At 34.1% G+C, this 24,542-nt stretch overlaps 1 protein-coding gene across 2 annotated transcripts in view; it reads right to left on the reverse strand.

The window, feature by feature from the left end:
• Positions 1–9,498: 9,498 nt before the first annotated feature.
• The window catches only part of LOC106869154 (leucine-rich repeat serine/threonine-protein kinase 2), a 131,655-nt gene continuing 116,611 nt past the window's right edge, over positions 9,499–24,542 (reverse strand). The window contains exons 58-67 of one of the 2 annotated variants that reach the window (XM_014914760.3): positions 23,987–24,091; positions 21,805–21,906; positions 21,214–21,315; positions 17,631–17,800; positions 15,733–15,811; positions 15,182–15,396; positions 12,989–13,144; positions 11,636–11,814; positions 10,407–10,478; positions 9,499–9,778 (exon numbers count right to left, since the gene is read on the reverse strand). In XM_014914760.3, the coding sequence (XP_014770246.2) occupies positions 9,645–9,778; positions 10,407–10,478; positions 11,636–11,814; positions 12,989–13,144; positions 15,182–15,396; positions 15,733–15,811; positions 17,631–17,800; positions 21,214–21,315; positions 21,805–21,906; positions 23,987–24,091 (1,314 nt within the window). In that variant the 3' untranslated portion in view covers positions 9,499–9,644. Of the gene's footprint in view, positions 9,779–10,406; positions 10,479–11,623; positions 11,815–12,988; positions 13,145–15,181; positions 15,397–15,732; positions 15,812–17,630; positions 17,801–21,213; positions 21,316–21,804; positions 21,907–23,986; positions 24,092–24,542 lie in introns of both variants that reach the window. The other variant, XM_014914759.3, reaches the window with a different exon arrangement.

The following is a 24,542-nucleotide window of genomic DNA, read 5'->3' on the forward strand; positions in this document are numbered from 1 at the left end:
TATATATATGTATGTATATATATGTATATATATATGTATATACAAAACAAGTCTTTAGTTAATCAGATACGATCGTTTCATGGTTAAGAGAATGAAAAATCCTTATTCCAAAATCATCAGTCCGATGTTCTGATAAATTTGAAAGTGTCTCTAAAAAATTCACGGTAATTTTTGGCCATGCGACACCAAAAATCAACGATAAGAAAGGTACTTACGAATTCATCGGCTAGTGAGTTCAGGCATCCCATCTCAAAGAAATCTATTCTATGTGCGTCACAAATAGTCCCGTATGAAAAAAGTCCCGTGTGAAGGGATTACGGTTTAACCACCTAACTTAGAGGTATCAAATATAAAATGTGACGCACATGGAATAGATTTCTTTGAGATGGGATGCCTGAACTCACTAGCCAATGAATTCGTAAGTGCCTTTCTTATCGTTGATTTTTGGTGTCGCATGGCCAAAAATTACCGTGAATTTTTTTAGAGACACTTTCAAATTTATCAGAATATCGGACTGATGATTTTGGAATAGGGATTTTTCATTCTCTTAACCATGAAACGATCGTATCCGATTAACTAAAGACTTGTTTTGTTTATGCTTTCCCCTCCGGTTTCTTGTTCTATGTGTGCCATAAATATCGCCATCCATTTAGAAAAAAATTTGTAGTTTAGAATCAGTAGTTCTTTGACTGCTATTTCTAAATTTTTAGTATGTTGGAGAAGCAACTCAATGCTAATCCCTGTATATTTATGATGATAAATGGTTTTACCGATAAAGGTTTTTTCATACTGAACTACTTGGCAAAATTGTTAATTATTAATTCTATTATTAATTGACGATTCCCTGCCCTTATTCTTGTATATGTATGTATGTATATATATATATATATATATATATATATATATATATATATATATATATATGAATATATATATACATATATATATACATACATACATACATACATACATACATACATATATAATATATATATATATATATACATATATATATATATATATATATATATATATATATATATATATATATATATATATATATATATATATATATATATATATATATATATATATATATGTAAGTGGCTGTGTGGTAAGTAGCTTGCTTACCAACCACATGGTTCCGGGTTCATTCCCACTGTGTGGCACCTTGGGCAAGTGTCTTCTACTATAGCTTCGGGCCGACCGAAGCCTTGTGAGTGGATTTGGTAGATGGAAACTGAAAGAAGCCCGTCATATATATGTATATATGTATATATTATGTATGTGTGTCTGTGTTTGTCCCCCAACATCGCTTGACAACTGATGGTGGTGTGTTTACGTCCCCGTAACTTAGCGGTTCGGCAAAAGAGACCGATAGAATAAGTACTAGGCATACAAAGAATAAGACCTAGGGCCGATTTGCTTGACTAAAGGCGGTGCTCCAGCATGGCCACAGTCTAATGACTGAAACAAGTAAAAGAGATATATACGTATGGATATATATGTATATACATATATATATGTATATATATATGTATATATATATGTATATATATATATATGTATATATATATATGTATATGTATATATATATATGTATATATATATGTATATATATATATATATACATATATATATGTATATATATGTATATGTATATATATGTATATATATATATATATATATATATATATATATATATATATATATATATATATATATATATATATGTACATATATATGGGCGACACATGAAATCTTTCGAGCGAGATCGTTGCCGGTGCCCCTGGGCCAGCTTGCGGGTGACACATGAGGTTTTTCGAGCGAGGTCGTTGCCGGTGCCCCAGGGCTGGCTCGTGTGCGGGCGACACATGGGGTCTTTCGAGCGGGATCGTTGCCAGTGCCCCTGGACTGGCTCTTGTACGGGTGACACGTAAAAGCACCCACTACACTGAGTGGTTGGCGTTAGGAAGGGCATCCAGCTGTAGAAACTCTGCCAAATTAGATTGGAGCCTGGTGTTGCCATCCGGTTTCACCAGTCCTCAGTCAAATCGTCCAACCCATGCTAGCATGGAAGGCGGACGTTAAACGATGATGATGATGATGATATATGTGTGCATATATATATATATGTATATATATATATATATATATATATATATATATATATATATATATATATATATATGTACATATATATATATATATATATATATATATATATATATATATATATATACTCATGGTGGTGCTCCAGCATGACTGCAGCCACTTGGCTGAAACCCATAAATAAATAAATAAAAAATATATATATATATATCATCACCATATATATATATATATATATATATAAAGGTTATGAAGAGCAATGGAGTCAACCAGACCCGAATGATACAGGTAATACCGAGTAAGTGCTGTATACCGACTAGTTTAGCCCCAGATGTAGTTGCAACATGAAATGGGAATATAACGGGTCGTGTATTAGCGTGTGTATATATAAAAAGAATGAGAATAAGAGACCAATGGCATAAATAAATTTATATTTTATGTAGAATGTCTTACAGCTGTTTCAGCGAAATTTCAATGTATCCCTTTATTGGAGACTGTAATAGTATACTCCAAGTACTTTTTTTTCTTTGTTTTTTCTTCTCTGCATCGATCTCATTTCTTACTGCATATCTCCTCATACAGATGTAATAATCCTTATCTTCTACTATTACCGTCTCCAATGAAGGGATACATTGAATTTTCCCTGAAACAGCTGTAAGACATTCTACATAAAAAAAATATATATATATGTACATATATATATAGATATATACATATATATATATATGTACATATATATATAGATATATACATATATATATATATGTACATATATATATGTATGTATATATATATATCATCATCATCGTTTAACGTCCGCTTTCCATGCTAGCATGGGTTGGACGATTTGACTGAGGACTGGTGAAACTGGATGGCAACACCAGGCTCCAATCTAAATTTGGCAGAGTTTCTACAGCTGGATGCCCTTCCTAACGCCAACCACTCAGAGAGTGTAGTAGGTGCTTTTACGTGTCACCTGCACGAAGGCCAGTCAGGCGATACTGGCAACGGCCACGCTCGAAATGGTATCTTTTATGTGCCACCTGCACAAGAACCAGTCCAGGGGCACTGGCAACGATCTTACTTGGCTTGCCGGGTCTTCTCACGCACAGCACATTTCCAAAGGTCTCGGTCAGTAGTCATCGCCTCGGTGAGGCCCAATGTACGAAGGTCTTGCCTCACCACCTCAGCCCAGGTCTTCCTGGGCCTACCTCTTCCACGGGTTCCCTCAACTGTTAGGGTGTAGCACTTTTCAGGCAGCTATCCTCATCCATTCTCACCACATGTCCATACCAGCGCAATCGTCTCTCTTGCACACCACAACTAATGCTTCTAATGTTCAGCTTTTCTCTCAGGATACTTACACTCTGACGGGTGTTCACATTGACATTACACATCCAACGGAGCATACTGGCTTCATTCCTTGCGAGCTTACGCATGTCCTCAGCAGTTATAGCCCATGTTTCACTGCCATGTAGCATGGCTGTTCGTACACATGCGTCATACAGTCTGCCTTTTACTCTGAGTGAGAGTCCCTTTGTCGCCAGCAGAGGTAAGAGCTCTCTAAACTTTGCCCAGGCTATTCTTATTCTAGCAGCTACACTTTCAGCGCACCCACCCCCACTACTAACTTGGTCGCCCAGATAGCGGAAGCTATCGACTACCTCTAGTTTTTCACCCTGGAATGAGATAGAAGTTGTTTCCTGTTTGTTTACAGTCTTTATTGCACCTGAACATCTGCCACATACAAAAACTAACTTCCTAGTTAACCTGCCTTTGATGTTGCTGCACCTCTTATGTGTCCATAGCTTGCACCGGGTACATCTTATAGAGTTACTACCTACTCCTTTTCTACATACTGAGCAGGGCCATCTACCTGAAGGGGTTTGTGTTTTATCTACCTTCCTACTTATTAGGATTTTGGTTTTAGCTAGGTTGACTCTAAGACCCTTCAATTCTAGACCTTGCTTCCACACTTGAAACTTCTCCTCTAGTTCTGATAGTGACTCCGCAATTAGGGCAATGTCATCAGCATAGAGGAGCTCCCAAGGGCAACCTGTCTTGAACTCCTCTGTGATTGCCTGGAGGACTATGATAAATAGGAGGGGGCTGAGGACGGAACCTTGGTGGACCCCTACCTCTACTCGGAATTCATTGCTGTACTCATTTCCAACCCTCACCTTACTGGCAGCATCTCTGTACATGGCTCGCACAGCTCTCACTAACCATTCTTCTATCCCAAGTTTCTTCATTGACCACCAGATAAGGGATCGGGGGACCCTGTCATATATATATACAGGTTATATATGTTTATGTATATATATATACAGGTTATATATGTATATATATATATATATACAGGTTATATATATGTATATACATATGGGCATCAACATGTGTAGTGATGCATCATTTCACATGCACATTGTCAAGTTGACAGCAAAGTGCAGACAACTGGCAGGGTGGATACTGTTGTGCTCTCAGTTGTGGTCACCACACAGTGTCAAGCGGACAGCAGAACTTGAGGCAATTCAGCATCACTATACAAAAAAGATCGCCACAGTCCAACAGATGAACTACAGGGAGCGACTGAAGGCACTAGGTCTCTACTCCCTGGAGCGCAGGCAGGAGAGATATGTAATAATATACATAAGGAAAATACTGGAAGGACTAGTACCAAACTTTGGCATCAAGTACTACAAGAATGCCCGCATAGGTCGCCACTGTATGGTACCAAGGGTACCGTCCACTGCATCTCACATAAAAACAATGTACTGCAACAGCCTCGGTTTCAGAGGACCTCAGCTCTTCAATGCCCAGCCAAAATATTTGAGAGACCTGCAAGACATGGATGTGGAGGTCTTCAAGACAAAATTTGAAGCTTTCCTCTTCACGATACCAGACGAACCAATGGCTCAAAATGAGACACAGTTTAGGGCAGCGATGTCAAATTCTCTTATACACCAGATGTGCCATCAAAACTCTTGATTGGACTATATCAAGTGGAGGAGAAGAGCCATGCAAGGAACGTGAAGAGAGCACAGCATAAAGACGGAAAGTCACGGTGGTGCTCCAGCATGACCACAGCCACTTGGCTGAAACCCATAAATAAATAAATAAACATATATATATATATATATATATATATATATATATATACGTATATATATATACGTATATATATATACGTATATATATATACGTATATATATATACGTATATATATATACGTATATATATATATATATATATATATATATATACGTATATATATATACGTATATATATATATATACGTATATATATATATATATATATATATATACGTATATATATATACGTATATATATATATATATATATATATATATATACGTATATATATATATATATATATATATATACGTATATATATATATATATATATATATATATATATACGTATATATATATATATATATATATATATATATATATATATACGTATATATATATATATATATATATATATATATATATATATATATATATATACGTATATATATATATATATATATATATATACGTATATATATATATATATATATATACGTATATATATATATATATATATATATATATATATATATATATATATATATATACGTATATATATATATATATATATATACGTATATATATATATATATATATATATATATATATATACGTATATATATATATATATATATATATATATATATACGTATATATATATATATATATATATATATATATATATATATATATACGTATATATATATATATATATATATATATATATATATATATATATATATACGTATATATATATATATATATATATATATATATATACGTATATATATATATATATATATATATATATATATATATATATATACGTATATATATATATATATATATATATATATATATATATATATATATACGTATATATATATATATATATATATATATATATATATATATATACATATATATATATATACGTATATATATATATATATATATATATACGTATATATATATACGTATATATATATATATATATATATATATATATATATATATATATATATATATATATATATACGTATATATATATACGTATATATATATATATATATATATATATATATATATATATATATATACGTATATATAAGTATATATGTATATATACATATATATATATATATATATATATACGTATATATAAGTATATATGTATATATACATATATATATATATATAAGTATATATGTATATATACATATATATATATAAGTATATATGTATATGTATATATACATATATATATATATATAAGTATATATGTATATACACATATATATACGTAGATATGTATATATATATATACACATACATATATATATGTATGTATATATATGTGTATATATATATATACGTATATATATGTATATATATGTGTGTGTATATATATATATACATATATATATGTATGTATATATAAATGTATATATATATATGTATGTATGTATATTATTGAAGAAATCAGCCATTTCTTCAATCCAGTCATCTTATAAGAGTTCAAAAAAAGTCTTTGATTCATTTAGAGATTCCTATAGATTTTGTACTGCAAGTATATAGAATAATGATTTACAACTTAGATTTATTTAAATGATTGTTGAAATTTTAGATAACTATGCCAGTTGAAATGTAGTTAACTGTCAAAATTTTTATATGAATGAAATCATTCATTAAAAAGACCAACTTAAGAACAAGAAAACAGCAACAAACTCACTGGCTGAGCCTCAGTGGCCTGGTTGTTATTTTTACCTCAAATCAATGTGTATAATGTTTAAACTGCAATTTTAAGATGCAAAACATTATAATCCACTTACAATAATTATGTACAACATATCAATGGAAAAAAAAAACACTGAAACAGCAATTATATTGTGGAAGGACCATATTAATCTTTTAACAACAAACAATCTGTTACATTCACTGTTGATTGTACTGGAATTGTATTACAGATGTGTAACAGGTTACAATTGTGCAATAGAAATTGTGACATTTTGAGAATTAAATTAAAAGTGAATGTAAGTGCAGCTATTACTGTGTGCCTAAGGAGCTCACTTTGCAACCATGTGATTTTGAGTCCACTGCCACTGCACAGTACCTTTGACAAATGTCTTTTACTAATAGTCCCAAGTTGACCAAAGCCTTGTGACTGAATTTGGTTGACTGAAACTGAAAGAAGCCTATCATATCATCATCATCATTATTATTATTTAATCTCTGTCATCCATGCTCACATGAGGTGAACAGTTTGACAGGAGCTGGCAAGCCAGAGAGCTGTTCAGGTTCCAGTTGTCTGCTTTGGCATGGTTTCTACAGCTGGATGCCCTTCCTAATACCAACCACTTTACAGGTTGTACTGGGTGCTTTTATGTGGCATCAGCACAGATAAATAGATTTATAGATATAGATGTGCATGCTTTTGTATTTGTCCCTCTGCTTCATAACTGTTGTAGGTTAATTTATATCCCTGTAACTTAGCAGTTTGACAAATGAGACCAATATAGAAAGTACCAGACATAAAAAAAAAAAATGAATACTGGAGTGAATTTCTTGGACTAAACTCTTCAAGGTGGTACCCCAGTATGACCATAGTCCAATGACTTATGATAAAAGATAAGAGATTTTGTGTTCTAAAATGACTCATTATATAATTGCTTAAACTTTAACACACACTCACAAATCAAATCATATAAAATACAACACAAAGACAAGTAGTTTTCTATTATTTATAAAACATCACATTTACAAAAGCCTTTTATAGTTTATTATAAATTATTGACAAAAAATAGAATATTGTTGTGTACTTACAAACATGTACATATATTAATAGAATGTAAGTCAAAATGCTGAGACTACTGGTTTCATGAACATATTTTGATAAAAGTTGTTCAACCAGAAATGTTTCAAGTGATATCCTGCCAAAAGTTTCACAGGAGTGAGAAAAACACTCCTGATTGTTCGGATACTAATGCATACATATATATATATATATATAAATACAGATATAGGGCAGGGAATTGCTAATTAGTTAATAAAATTAATAATTAACAATTTTGCCAAGTAGTTCAGTATGCAAAAAAACCTTTATCGGTAAAAACATTTATAATTATAAATATATAGGGATCAGCATGAGATTGCTTCACCATCCGTTAGAGAAAAAATTGTAGTTTAGAATTAGTAGTTCTTTGACTGCTATTTCTAAATTTTCAGTATGTTGGTGAAGCAATCTCATGCTGATCCCTATATATTTAATAATTATATATATATATATATATATATATATATATATATATATATATATATATAATTATATGTAGAAAGACCAGATTGTCAGATGTGGTTACACATTGCTGGTCACAATGCCCTTCCTTGCATTGTTATAGTTTTCAAATGATGCCTGTCTGTTGGCTAGATAGGCAGGCCAACATTCCCACTAAATGGGACTCCAGTCTGTTGCAGGTTTACCCATTTTTACGACTGAGCAGACTGAAGCAATGTGAAATGCAGTTTTTTGTTCAAGAATACAATGTGCTGCTGGTCTAGGATTGAAACTGTAATCTTATGATTGCGAGTGCAAAAGCCTTGTCACTGGGCTATATATACATGTATATGTGTGTGTGTGTGTGTGTGTGTGTGTGTGTGTGTGTGTGTGTGTATGTATATATCAGGCACGTGCCGTCAGTAATAACTCAGGGTAAGCAGTTGGTGACGTTTATGTAGTAAAACACACAAAAACATAAGCAAAACACAGGCCTTTTTGCCTTTATAGTGTGTAAAGAAAACGTTGTTGTAGGAATGTACACAGCACGTGTAGTACAGCAGTACTATACATAGTTTTAATACTGAAATTGAAAGGCAGGGGTGAATTATGCCTGCCTAATCTACAAAAAAATAAGATATTTTGCATTTTATGCATAGTAATCAGAGTAATCTTCATAATTTTTTTGAATTAGGTGCATATTTTGCCATAATAGGAAAATGTTACTATCGATGTATTTTATTCAGAGTAAGCACTGCCTACCTTGCCTACCCAAGCAGCACGTCCCTGATATATATATATATATATATATATATATATATATATATATATGTATGTATATAAATAGATAGATAGATATATACATATATACATGCTGTATATATTACAATATAAAAAGCATATTAATATAAGTTATATAAATATAAATAGAAGGATTTCACGATTATTTGCTCTTTTCATTTCTGACATCCAGCTCTCTTTCCTTTAATAATGATTTCTGCTATACCTACAAGGTTACACATCTGGAGGGATGGTATAGTTGATAGCATCAACTTCAGTAGACAAATAGTATTTAGTTCATCTGCTGCTGTAGTGATTCCGGTTCTGTCAATTTGCACGAAGAGATTCTGATTTCTTTCCAGTTAAAAGATTAATTTACATTTTCAGAAATTCATATGAGACTGTTGTTGTGCCATTTGCTCTACAAGTTCTGCCCTTTTCTTCAAGTTTTCCACATAATTTGGGAGCTGATTTGGAAAATCAGCATCCCAAAAACTGATGCAACCAAACAGATCTGCTAAATAATGTAAAATGAAAAACTAATATATATATATATATATGTAGTGAGAGAGAGGGGGAGAGGAGAGAGAGAAACAAACAGAGGGAGATACACACAAAGTTCATATATATATATGAAAGCACACTCCTGCGGTTATGAAATCCTGCCTCATCTGCCTTACTCTCCCGACCTTGCACCATCTGACTTCCACCTCTTTCCTACCATGAAGTCTTTTTTGAAGGGGAAGCACTTTTCAGATGATGAACTTATTTCTGAGGTAAAGTCTTGGCTCCAGATACAACCTACCAACTTCTATAGACAAGGTCTTAACAGCTGCATAAAGCGATAGCAGAAGTGTGTCACCATTGGTGGTGGTTACGTAGAAAAGGACTAATAATTATGCCAAGTTTCATTTATCCCAGTACTTGGGAATTAGGTCAGGGGAAATCTTTAATGAACATTCCTTGTTGTCCATACATATGTACGTACAAACAAATGTGCATACATACATGTGTACATACATATGTATGTACATACATACATACATACATACATACATCAAGTTGGGAGTGCTTGTAAATATTATGAGCATTGCCTTTCTTCCCTAGATTAATTTATTTTAAAAAATGATTTAAACATAGTTTACCTTTTCTATTTAAGCCAAGTTGAGGACGAAATCCATAACTTCCACAAATGATTTGGGAAGATGAGCCAGTACCTGTATATAGATATAAATATTTATCTTTTATTATGCATTATATAGGGTGTGTACAATTTTTATATGAATAATTATTCCCAGGTGAGAAGCCATCCTCATTAGGTTGACAAACCCCCATTATGCTGTTACTGTCCAGCATTAAACTGTAACTATCCATGATTGTTCATGAGAATTTTACTACTGTGGGCAAGAATCAAAATAACACCAGAGATTGGAATTGAACAATCTGACTTTGTAAAGGATGCTGGCACTAGGAATATTTTTGTATTGCGAAGGAACTCAGAGTGGGTGGTGGAGATACAAAAAAATGTCTTCATGTGTTTCATAGATTACAGAAAGGCCTTCAACAAAGTAAGACATGACATTATTTGAAGAACTCAGTAACCTTGATATTCATGAGAAAGACCTCCAAGTCCTGAAGAGCCTGTACTGGAACCAATCAGTGTTCATAAAGGTGGATGGAGACCTTTGGCGATGTGCTGTGCTTGACAGGACCCATCAAGCCAAGTGCACCCGTGCTGGTGGCACGTAAAGAACATCTTTTGAACATTGGACCGCACAGAAGCAAAGTGGCTGAGTTCCTTTCAAGCGTTGAGCCTCACAGTGGCAAAGTGGCTGAGTACTTTTCTAGTGTTGGGCCTTACAGAGGCAAGATGGCTGAGTTCCTTGCAAGCATTGGACCTCACGGAGGCAAAGTGGCTGAGTTCCTTTTGAGTGTTGGGCCTCACAGAGGCAATGACCAAGACCTTTGGCATTATGTTGTGCTTGAGAAGAAGACCCACCAAGCTGAGCAAAATCTCAGTTGTGGCAGATTCCAGTGTCATGCAAATTGGCACCCATGCTGGTGGTATGTAAACGCACCTCGGTGTCATACAAATGGCACCCGTGTCAGTGGCATGTAAAAGCACTCTCAGAGTGGTTGGCATTAGGAAGGGCATCAAGCCATAGAAAACCATGCCAAATCAGACTGGAGTCTGGTGCAGCCTTCCAGCATGCCAGTCCAGTCAAATCGTCCAGCCCATGCCAGCATAGAGAACAGACGTTAAATGATGATGAATAAATAAGTATTATTACATTTGACAGAATAATCTGAATGCTAAAAGGTCAAACACTGTTAATCTCCAATTTCACATTACTATATTCACCTGATGAATTACCTTTGTCTGATAATGAGAGGAGAGATCGAATTGGACCAATGTGTCGGTGTAATGTCATTAGTGGTTGAAGACTGTAGCAGTCCAGCAAAACAAGATGACCTCCTCCAGTACCAATCCAAAGTATTTTAGTTGCTGCATGAAAACAAGTTGCTGTTATTCTGGACATATTTGTTTCAGTGCTGTAACAGTAGAATTATATTTTAATTAGCTGTAAGTCTCATAATTAATGAGGAAGGAAATAAGTTGTTGCACTTGTAGCAGAGTTACATATTACATAGTAATATGTGAGTCAACCTGCACAGCTACATATTACATAGAATTATAGGAAAATGTTTTTTATTTTTGATGAATGATTTACAGTGACCTAATATGCCACAATCTGCAATCAGGGATTAATATATCCAGTGATTTTTAAGAGGTATGTAAAAGATTTTTTAAAATTTCGTTTCCAGGTAATATTGTAAACATTGACCTAGTTATCTTCTAAATAAAGCTCTTCCCATTTGTAGCTTAATATCTATGAACTTGGTCTTTTCCTTAAAGTTTTACATACTGGAGCATTATCATAATTTTTAGTCTTTATAGAAATGTGTCTAGACAAATTTTGAAATTTTGATCAAACTGTTCTTATCCTTTTCTAGCTCTTTTGGGTACTACTTCTACTAGTCATATGTATTTGACTTGCAGCTAAGCCAACCTCCTCCCACTACACCCATAGGGTATAAGCTAGAGTCAAGTATATCTGTACAAATTAATATGAGATGATTTTTGCAGTAATGCTTATCATATTTTTATTGTAGACAGTTTGATAAGGTTAGCTTCTTCATCATATTATGTCCCAATTACTGTTTCTCTAAACTTGATACATTTTAAAACCAGTTAGTGCCAGAGCCAAGGTGGTATTATTTCTGTAAACAAAGTTGGTTACTCTGGTTCAATTCCTGGCAGCTAACACTTCACTTATCTTGCTAATGTCTTTGAAAATGACATCCATGTCATAACACCAGCTTTCTTGTCACTTGAAGTCAATAAGATTGATCATACATTGATAGATACTTCTGATCACAGAAGTTTCAGAAATTGGTTCTGTTGATCACAGATAAAAAAAAAAAATTTTTTTAAAAACAAAAACAAAAAAAAACAATATCAGCTTCAAGTAATTATTAGAATTTCTTTATATTATTCATTCCTGTCAACAAGTAGTTGATTACATAATGACTAAGGATTTGGAAAATATCCAAGACTATATAATGATCATAAAATGTACTTTATTCTTAGTTAAAAATCACTTATTGTTATATCAGCAGTTCTTAGGCATTCATGGAACATAAACCCTGAATAATATAAACTTACTCAAGGAAGTGAATGATGTTTACACAATTTCTTAGACATTCTTTAGATATATCCCACATTTCTACTGTACTGCTACTTCGGTGAGTTATGTACATCATTTTGTCATGAAACATCATTTTATTTATCATTTGAGTATTCTCATCAATGATGGACAAGCTGGAAAAAAATGAAATTAAAGAAAAAATCATTTTTTAAATAAAGAAATATATTGGTTTCACATGTTAGCACAAGGCCAGCAAGCTTGGGGGGAGTGGGTAAGTTGATTACATCGACACCAGTTTTCAACTGGTATTTATTTTATTAATCCCAAAAGGATGAAAGGCAAAGATGACCTTGACGGAATTTGAACTCAGAATGTAAAGAAAGGCAAAATGCCACAAAGCATTTTGCCTGGCATATTAACAATATTAATATCTAATATGTATACCATTTTATAATTAACTAACAATAAAAAGAACAATTATTGAAAAGAAATACATGTATAAAATGACACATTAGCAATTAAGGAAGAATATCAGGAGTAAATATAAATATTGATAACAGATTTAGGCACAAGGCCAGCAATTTCAGGGGAGGGGCTAAGTCGATTACACTGATCCCCAGTATTCAACTGGCGCTTATTTTATTAACCCCAAAAGGATGAAACACAAAGTTGACCCTGGTGGTGTTTGAACTCAGAATGTAAAGACAGACAAAATGCTGCTAAGCATTTTGCTTGGCATTCTAATGATTCTACTAGCTTACCGCCTATGAGTAAACAAATATTAACAACAAATACATTTGCAAACAACAAAGCTATATTCCTTATATCACACCCTAGTAGTAGAAGGAACCTGTGGAAGAGGTAGACCCAAGAAGAACTGGGATGAGGTGGTGAAGCATGACCTTCAAATGTTGGGCTTCACGGAGGTGATAACAAGTGACTGAGACCTTTGGAGATATGCTGTGCTTGAGAAGACCTAGCAAGCCAAGTGAGACCATAACCATGGCCTATGCCAGTGCAGCATAACCGGCCCATTTAAGAATACTTTTCAGTCATTGGGCAATAAACTGCGCTTGCGAAGACCTGTTGAGTCAAGTGAAGTCACTGTCATGGCTGATGCCAGTACCGCCTGATTGGCACCCATGCTGGTGGGATGCAAAAAGCACCATTTGAGCATGGTCGATGCCAGTGCCACCTAACTGGTCCCGTGCCAGTGGCATGTAAAAAGCACCATTGAAGCATGGTCGTTGCCAGTGCTACCTGACTGGCTCCCATGCTGGTGGCATATAAAAAGCACCATTCAAGCGTGGTTGATGCCAGTATCGCCTGACTGGCCCTCGTGCCGGTGGCACATAGAAAGCACCCACTACACTCTTGGAGTGGTTGGCATTAGGAAGGGCATCCAGCTATAGAAACTTTACCAGATCAAATTGGAACCTGGTGCAGCCTGCTGGCTTGCCAGCCCTCAGTCAAACCATCCAACTCATGCCAGCATGGAAAATGGACATTAAATGACGATGATGATCTATTAATTAATTATCAATATCCATAATATTTCTTAATTTTATATTTTATTTTAATATCAGGTTATTTCTGTGGACAATCTATTTCTAGGACAATCTACAAAACAGAACCTTTCTATGCATCCTGATCATTTGAAATATTATGAACATGAGTTAATATTTTCAAGTCCAAATTAGCTACATTTTCTTCATGTCTTTCTTAGTCAATTTCTTTCATTCCATAACGAATTTCAACATCCTTTTACTCAGCATGCCACATTTATTGTTATGTATAATCAATCATATTCACTGTCCAGTGATTTTTATATTTAATGGCCACATCAACTCATTAGCACTAAATTTCTCCCATAAATTAACATAATGCATATGGAACACATTATTTCCTTCTGCTTCAGATTCTCTACATTTACAATATGTTTTCCAGCTGTACAGTAGAACACTTCCTACAGATGTCTCATATAATCTGTCTTTCACTTTTCAATATTGAGCTGTCAATACAGGAGCCTCTTCTGGCCACCCCACCCAGCTACTACCTTGACACCAACCTTAACTAACTAACCTTAATTCAGTAGTATGTTAATCACAGTCAAGCGTAAACATATGCCTGACCAGAGAACCAAAAGTTAAATCCTGTATTTCATTAGTTTATCCCTTGATTCTCTTTTCCATAAAAGATAAGAACATTACCAAGAGCCATCATATTTTCTCTTCATTTTCCTTGCAGTGAAACAGAAGCAGTCATCTCTATCGTAGATTTCTGAATCAAACTCTGAAGATGAGAAATGCAATTTGTAGACAGATATCCCACAGCTTGCATAAATTGAATCACCATGTTGTTGAATACACAGCACAGGTTCATTCAATCCAAAAGAATGAAGATATATTGGAGAATTGTTACCTTTCTGGAAAGATTTAAAATTGTAAAACATAAGAAAACTACAATACCAGTCATTGAAAGAGTACTTTAAAAAAACATGAAATCAAGTCTTGCTCAACTGCCACATTGTGCTATTAACATATTCTGATTTAATAACTAATAGTTAAAATTATCACTTCAAATTTGAAATGTTTAATCTTAAGAAATGTATAAAATATCTAAAATTCTAAATTTGATGAACAATTCAATTAAAGAGATTACAGAAAATCATTTTAAAAAGTTATATAAAAGATTTTGAACTCTAATATTTTACATCCTAGAAAAAGTTGCTTTTTGGAATCCAAAATCCAAATACACTTACCTCAATCAGAGAATCTAGCTTAAAAACAGCAACATAGCCATTTGCAGTTCCAGCCAAGATAAATTCAGTAAAGTCAAACCTAAGAAAGAAAAATAAGAGGCACAAATAAATAACAGAGATATGAATTTTAATGTAACTTTATTTCTTCCAATATAAATTTTAAGAGTCATGGTTGTGTAGTTAAGAAGTTTACTTTGCAATTATGTAGTTTCAAATTGAGTCCTAGTGCATGATACCTAGGACAAGTGTCTTCTACTATAGCTCTCAGGTCAATCAAAACCTTGTGAGTGAATTTAGTAGATGGAAACTGAAAGAATTCCATTGTATGTGCATGTATGTATGTATATGCATGCTGTCTTCTATTTTTAATTATCTGAAATTTTTCTGTAAGGAAGGGCCTGGTTTCTATCAAAGATACAAAGTTCCATTGTTAGAATGTAGATAACAAAAACAACATCACATGTTGAACACAAAAAAAGTCTTGCATATTTTTATTGCTCCACTTACAGATAGTATTTATAATGTCCATGTTAGGTGGTTGATTTCTTTTTCTGGAAACCCAAGCTTTTCTAGACTGGCAAAAACACAATTACTAACAAAACAAGGCACACCAATTATTATTGGCATAAATACAAATTTATAATCTGGGTATAGCTGAAGGTTTCAAAGTAACTGTTCATAGTTAGGAGATATTCACATCAGCAGAGAAGCTGACCTTTAAGAAGTTTTCCTTGTCTGTCCCAAACAACTATGTGGGCTGTTATGTTTGCATCTGGTGGAAGTTTTGATGAGAATATCCCATCAATATTCAAAAGTGTGATGTGATGTAGCAGTCATGAGTCCAACAAAAGCTGCACTTTATATTGCTATTACTGTTGTCTTCAAGTCTTCAGAAAACACCCATAATAATCATTTTTCATTTGGCATGCTGAGGTGTGATTGTCCAGCTGTTTTGGGGTTGTATAAGAGGTTGTCAGGAAGAGAATTATATATATAACATCATCATCATTTAATGTCTGTTTTTGATGCTAGCATGGGTAAAATGGTTTGACTGGTGTTGATAAGCCAGAGAGCTGCACCAGTCTCTAGTCTGTTTTGATTTGGTTTCCACAGCTGGATGCCCTTCTTAATGCCAACCACTCCAAGAGTGTACTGAGTGTCTTTTACGTGTCACTGGCATGGGTGCCTTTTACATGTCACTCGCCCAAGTGCCTTTCATGTGTCACTGGCACTGGCCATGACTATGATTTCATTTAGCTTGACATGTCTATTCCAGCACAGCCATTTATCAGAAGTCTCAGTTACTTGCCATTGAATCCATGAGACACAACATCTGAAGGTCATATTTCACTACTTTGTTCCACATCTTCCTGGGTCTACTTAAGGTGCTTCACACTGGGACTAAACCCAAAATCATATGGTTAGGAAGCAAACTTGTTTACCAAACAACCATGGCTGCACCTCTTACTTTATTTTTTTTTCTATATTAATATGCATTATTGGCTGTTAGATATATTTTATTGTTACAAAATAATAGTGAAGAAAAATGTTGATATAATATATTTTTATGGCTCCAATAATCCTATTATGATGAAATTTTTTATTGTTAATTTTCACAAGAAATTAAAATGGGGCAAAGAAAGTCCTTTTACAAAAGAATATAATGATAATCTAATCTGCAAGAGAGCCTTTATGCAGCTATTTGGTCCTTTAGAAATATCAATCAAATCTCTCTCAAATTATCTTAAAAGCCAAAAGAACACATTAATAATGTAGTTCTAGATAACCATAAACATAAACAAAAAATACAGGTTGGTTACGGCTGAAATTCTCCTGACATAGGATATGGTGAATTAGAGCTAAGAAACAACAGCATAGTGATATATAATTTGTCTCACCGCCTGTAGCTGCAGATACAGAGAACTGAGTCGAGTAATTGCACACTGCTATGTAAGAGGATTTTCTTCTCTGCATCAAATACTGCTATACTTCCATTGATACATCCCAACAATATCACATGTTTAGCTGTATGCAGACAGAGAGGTGTCTGTATGTTAACAATAAAACCCTTAAGAGAAAAAGGAAAAAAAAAAGAAACTATTAAAGAAATCATTCACATAGAATTGCTAGTATTTGAGTAAATCATATTTAAAAAAAAAATATTGTTAGTCATTAAAAAAGGAGGTAGTACCCAGACCTGTGTAGAATTTCCCAAATGAGTGAAATGAAGTTGGTTGATACTCAGCCTGAATAGCTGCAAGTTAATGTCTGGAGGAAGGGAAAGGTTATGGAGGTTTGGTCCAAATACAACAGTGTGAGTTCCACTAAAGGTAATGAAGGTTCAGATTTTGGTGTTAATAAAACAGTATGTTAAGTCTACAGTGTAAATGAAATGAAAACAAGTCACTATTGACAAAGTTTCAGATGCTATTTCAGTATTAGCCACCTCACCCCACCCTGCCCCACAAACTGACACCTTTTCATGGGTTATTTTCAGTAACTGTTTACATTCATTTATTTTAATTTTGTTTGATATATTTATGCAAGGCAAACATGTGGCACTGTTAAGATATATTTCTTTAATAAGTTCATTTCAAGTGTTTGAGACAAACATTTTTTTTTTACCTTATTCGGTTTGTTTCATATATTCAACATTTCAAATGCCAAAGAAAAACAGGGTATTGTTTTAGTCAAAAAGTAGCCATGTCAAAGACTCAATAACAAGATATCTTTCTATTAATGCTCATGTGAAAAGAACCAAATGAAAAATTGACAATCTATGTGAAGTAATACTGAAACAGAACTGAAATTCATCTTTTTGTAGTATGCTGAAGCCAAATTAGTTTGATAAAGCCCAATCTTTTCTAGGCTGTTGGATATGGCTGAAAATTACGGCTTTGAAGTGAGTTAAATGGAAATGAAGCTTGCATCAGAGACCTAGCTGGCTGGGAGCTCACCACTAATGTATAGAATTACTACATGTAATCAAGCCTTCCCGATATCAACTTCTTAATTAAGAATGAGGTTAAGATTCATATGGAAGAAATATATAGAATGTGTTTGTCCTTTAGCAAGAGTATTAGAGGTACAACAAAACAAATAAGCTTCAAATTGTGATTGAAACTATCTCAAAGACTACATATTTGCTAGAAAGTTACTTCTTATTCAACTATAGTCCATTCTTGGTATCATTTGATTAAACACAGAAGAGCAATACTTTATAGTGGGAGTATTGTAATTGAGTTAGCTCAGTGCATGGCTGATACTTATTTCATCAATTTTAGAATAAAAGGCAAAGAAACAAAGTTAATATTTGAACTTGGAAAATTAAAAAAATAAATAACTATTGTAAAAATTTTAGTCTGGTGCTCTACTGTTTTTGTCACCTGAAATATTTTTAAGTTGAGCAAAAATGTTTTTTTTTATGTAAATTGGTTGCATAAACTCATGTGGTTGAGGGGATCATATCAAACCATGTGGTTTTGAGCTTTATGCTATGGTGCAGTATCTTGGGCCTTCTATATCTGCCAGTGAAATTTGGTAGATGGAATTGTACACAAGCTAATCGTGTATGTGTGTGTGTGATGTACACATGTGCTCACATGTGTGTATTTATGCACAAACATATATATAAATACATTGTGTGATGGGTAAATTGTCGGCATTTTATATTTTTAATTTCATGCATGCATGTTGTTTGTTTTTGATTTTGTTGACTACGCAGTATGGTAGGGTCAGTTGGGCACCATCTGTGAGAAAAACAGCACCATGATGCAATTAAGTCTGCCAGAAATTTGGAAACGAAATGTACTGCTTGGCATTCATGCCGAAAGGTCCAATACAAACATTTCAGAGTGTTTGGGTGTCAATCTGAAGATAGTGCAGAGGATTCGGAAAGAGCTGGATGAGTCTAATGGTGATTACGAAGGTAATGATGATTTTGAAGGTATGGCAGTTCAGAAAACTCACTCTGATCATTCTGATAAGAACTCCTGAATTTGTTGGTGAGATCCAGGCCATGATTGACAATGATCCCTCCAAGTCAACCAGGTTCATTGCCAGGGACATGGGAGTGTCTGAGTTTCTCATCAGGCAGGTAGTGCATGAAGACATTTGGTATTCCTCATACAAGATGAGAAAGGGCTAATTTTTATCCCAAGCCATCAAGGGCAAGAGGAAAGACTGCATTATGAAGCTTTTGAACATACTCAAGCATCCCCTCCAACAGAACATGCTTTGGTTTTTCTCAGATGACAAAAATTCCTGCCAGGATCAGATGGTGAATACACAGAACAACCGTTGGCTTGCCATGTCCCCAAAACATGTACTGAGAGTGATAAAAATCAAACATCCAGTCAATATCATGGTGTTTGGAGTGATCACTAGTAATGGTGATGTTATGTCTCCATTCATCTTCCCACATGGCCTCAGACTCAACACAGAGGCCTACATCAGGTGCATGGAGGAGATAGTGCTGCCCTGGATGAAGAGGGTGGCTGCTGGAAGACCCTATGTCTGGCAACAGGACTCTGCACCATGCCACACAAGCAGGAGAATCCAGTCATGACTGTCAGACAATTTTTGCCACTACATCACCCCTAACATCTGGCCACCTAAGTCCTTAGACTGCTTGATTATCATGTCTGGGGTGTAGCTGAGCAAGAGACCAACAAAACACCTTGTAACACCAAAGATGAACTGAAGGCAAGGATTAAACAAGAAGACCGTCCAGAAGAGTTGCAGGAGATTCTGAAGTCATCTGGAGGCCATGGTTGAAGCCAATGACAATTTTATTGGATAAATTTGCTCTTTAGTATTTCAAGATATTTTTATGTAATTTTGGTAAATATATCTGTTAAAATGAGATGTCAGTGATATTTTCATTTTTGCGTAATTTAAACAACAATTTATTCACCACATCCTGTATATATATATATGTGTGTTTGTATAAGTGTGTGCCTTTGTTTATGCTTACCAGTGTAAAACTGATGTTATGTCAAAAAGCATATATTAACAACATGGCCACAATCCAATGGCTGAAACTAATAATGGAATAAAAATATTATAAACTAAGGAGGCGACTTAAAATTGAAATCTTTATTTATACATTTAATGTAATCTTCATACACAGTGCATATGCACATCTGTATGAATGCTTATATATTTGCATGAAAAAGCTCTGAACTACAAACAGTGATGATTGCTGACATTCCTGTTGATAAAATCGTCCACTTTCGAAAATGAGTGGAATGAAAACTCCTCACTTGAAAAACAAGCAAAGATTAACAGCAGGAATGGCATCTGGCAGTAAAACAATACTTTAGTAATATGAATTTGTTTAACCTATGCTAACAAAAAAAAAAAAAACTTGGATGTAGAATGGATGAAGAAATGAACAGAAGAGAAAATGATAATTCTGAAAAAGTAAAAATAGAAATTTAAATTTGAAATGAAAGGCTTTTAGGTGTGAAGGAAACAAACCTGGAGGTTCACTGCTGTATTGTTAAGTTCAAGCCAAGAGAGCTCCATTTTTGTTTCTGAATCACAGGTCAGCCACAGCTCATTTTCCTCTGTGTTATTTTTCTGAATATAGAAAAAAAAAAGTGATGATATTATATCAAAACTTACATTACTTAATCAAAAAAAGAAATTTAGAGCAATAAAAAGGAACAATTAGAAATAAAGTAGTTGGAGATAGTCAAACTAAATAATTTACAGTAATTAGTTGAATCTCTTTTGATTCTGATTTCGAATCCCTATGTATTTAACTTTACTTTTCATCCCTCCTGAGTTGGTATAAAAATACCAGTAATACACTGCGCTGATTGAATTAAATTAACTGTCTTGTCTATGGATACAATGCACTGCTAATATTGGTATGAAAAATTAACCTCTTCTTGAATGGTTGACCTTGGCAGGTTCCAAAAAGAACATCCACCTCACAACATTTTTTTGTACTTCACCTATGTCATGTCTGTGACTATACCATGCCTGCACCTATGCCACGCTTGTGCCAATTATATCAAATATACTAATTACTTTTGAACAAAGTATTACCATAAAAAAACTTACTTGAAAAGTCATGCAAGCTGGTGGAAAGGACTTTGACACAGGTTTTATATCTTTCAAACACAACATTTCTGGGTTTCTCAAGCATGTGCATAACTCTTTAGACTGAAATATGTTTATAGAATATGAAAAGGTTTGAAATATCATAAACAAACAGAAATTAAAATTTAAGTTGAATGAAGAAAATGCTTCATGGTAAATAATTTACAGAATACATAAATCAGGATTATTAACAAATGTCTTTAATTACATATAACATCTAATGTATAATATTTACCATCTGTGTAGGTAAGTTTAAGAGTCTGGGTAAAAATCACACATATGTTTATATCTAATGCATAGTTTACATTGTAAACACTGTAAATAAACTTCAAACAACAAAGATTTCTGATCTAGGAAAGAAACCTGAACTTGAGGCTCTAAGAACAAGAGAAATGATTATCATTTCTTTAAAAGGCTGCAGGTGGTACTGTATTAGTGAAGTGGAATGGTCCCAACTGAGAACTGGAAACAAGCCAAGGACTTGGTTTATTGAGAGTTTACAGCCACAATAAATGACTGGTAACCATCATTGTTCCTTCTCATAATTGCTCCCACCACCACCACCACCACCACTACCACTTCCACTTCCACAACCATTAACCTTCTCTCAGTTTTATATCTGCAGTTTTCCATACATTTCAATGTTGCCTCATATCTTTTGTGAGGTCTAATATTCTCATTATTGACCTAATTATTTCTGATTCAGGTCTTCTGTATTCTGTCATAGTTTCTGATGTATGTCATAGAATCAAAGAATTTCTGGGGAAAGTTAATAGAAAGTTATCAATGTCCAAGCCTACCTCAGAGATAAATTCTAAGTAGAGCAGAACATACGGGGTTCTGTTTGCCAAGAACATACAACAGTACCACAGTTACACTAACAATTATTTTAACCGTTTAACATCATCATCATCATCATTGTTTAATGTCCGCTTTCCATGCTGGCATAGGTTGGATGGTTTGACTGATAACTGGCAAGTCAGAAGGCTGCACCAGGCTCCAATCTGATCTGGCAAGGTTTCAACAGCTGGATGCCTTTCCTAACACCAACCACTCCGAGAGTGTAGTGGGTGCTTTTTACATGCCACTGGCATGAGGGCCAGTCAGGTGGCACTGGCATCGACCATGCTCAAATAGTGCTTTTTACATGCCACCGGCACAGGTGCCAGTCAGGCAGTACTGGCATCGGCCACAACAATGATCTCACTTGATTCAACAAGTCTTCTCAAGCACAGTTTATTGTCCACTGATTGAAGGGTACTCTTCAATGGGCTGGATATGCTACACTAACATAGGCCATGGTTATGGTCTCACTTGGCTTGCCGGGTCTTCTCATACACAGCATATTTCCAAATGTCTTGGTTGCTTGTCATTGCCTCCATGAGGCCCATCGTTTGAAAGTCATGCTTTACCACCTCATTCGAGGTCTTCCTGGGTCTACCTCTTCCATAGGTTCCCTCTACTGTTAGGGTATGACATTTTTTCACACAGCTATCCTCATCCATACACAATACATGATCATACCAGCACAGTCGTCTCTCTTGCACACCACATCTGATGCTTCTTATCTCCAACTTTTCTCTCAGGGTGCTTACACTCTGTCATGTATGCACACTGACATTACACACCCAGCGGAGCATACTAGCTTCATTTCTTGCAAGCTTTCGCATGTCCTCAGCAGTTACAGCCCATGTTTCACTGCTGTGTAGCATGGCTGTTCACACACATGCATCATACAGTTTACCTTTTACTTTGAGCAAGAGGCCCTTTGTTACCAGCAGAGGTATGAGCTCTCTGAACTTTGCCCAGGCATTCCCATTATTCTATTAAAAGAAATGCTTTTTTATTCACATTGCTTTAAATTAATCATGCACTATTTTGTAGCTTTGAGATTTTGATGAGATAATTGTTAATTTTTAGAATGATATTGTAAGGTTGGTGTGAGAGGTCAGATTTGGTTAGTTTGAACATAGAACAGCTGGAATATTTTGGCTGGATATGGCCACTTTAAATGCTAAAAGATTAAATGGTGAAAACATAGCCATTAGCAATAAAAGTGCTTGAATATCTTTTTTAGCAACATGATACATTAAAAAAAAATTATTAAATATTTATAAGGAAAAAAATTGCTTTAAATACTTACAGTTGGTCTGTCATTTGGAACATACATGAGACATTGACTCAAAAGATCAAGCATATCAGGCCAGCTTCCAAATTTATTGCATAATATCAGTGATATGCGCTCACCCTGATGATAATAAAAATAAAAATAAACATAGCAAAATCATCTATACTTGTGTACACACACACACACACACACACATACAAGTGAGTGAAGTAACAAAAGTTGCACTCAGCACCTGTCACTGGTTTTGAACTCATTGTCTTGTGGTTAGTAATCCATTACTTAAATTTGAAGTCATAAGTCTTTAAACGTTATTTTACTGGGTTTAGTCTTTCAACTGCCACCATGATAAGGTATCACCTTCAAAAATTTAATTGATCATACTGACCTCAGTACGTATTTCAATCTAGCATTTATCTTATAGATCTCTGCTTGATGAACTGCTAACTTTGAGACATAGTAGGACACAATACTTGATTTAACAACAAGTGTAAACACACACACATAATATGTGCAAGAATGACTGTATGGTTGAAAAGTTTGCTTCCCAACTGCATGGTTCCACATTCAGTCC

This window comes from Octopus bimaculoides, chromosome 1 (assembly GCF_046866305.1).
Source record: "Octopus bimaculoides isolate indiv1 chromosome 1, ASM4686630v1, whole genome shotgun sequence".
Lineage (NCBI taxonomy): Eukaryota > Metazoa > Mollusca > Cephalopoda > Octopoda > Octopodidae > Octopus > Octopus bimaculoides.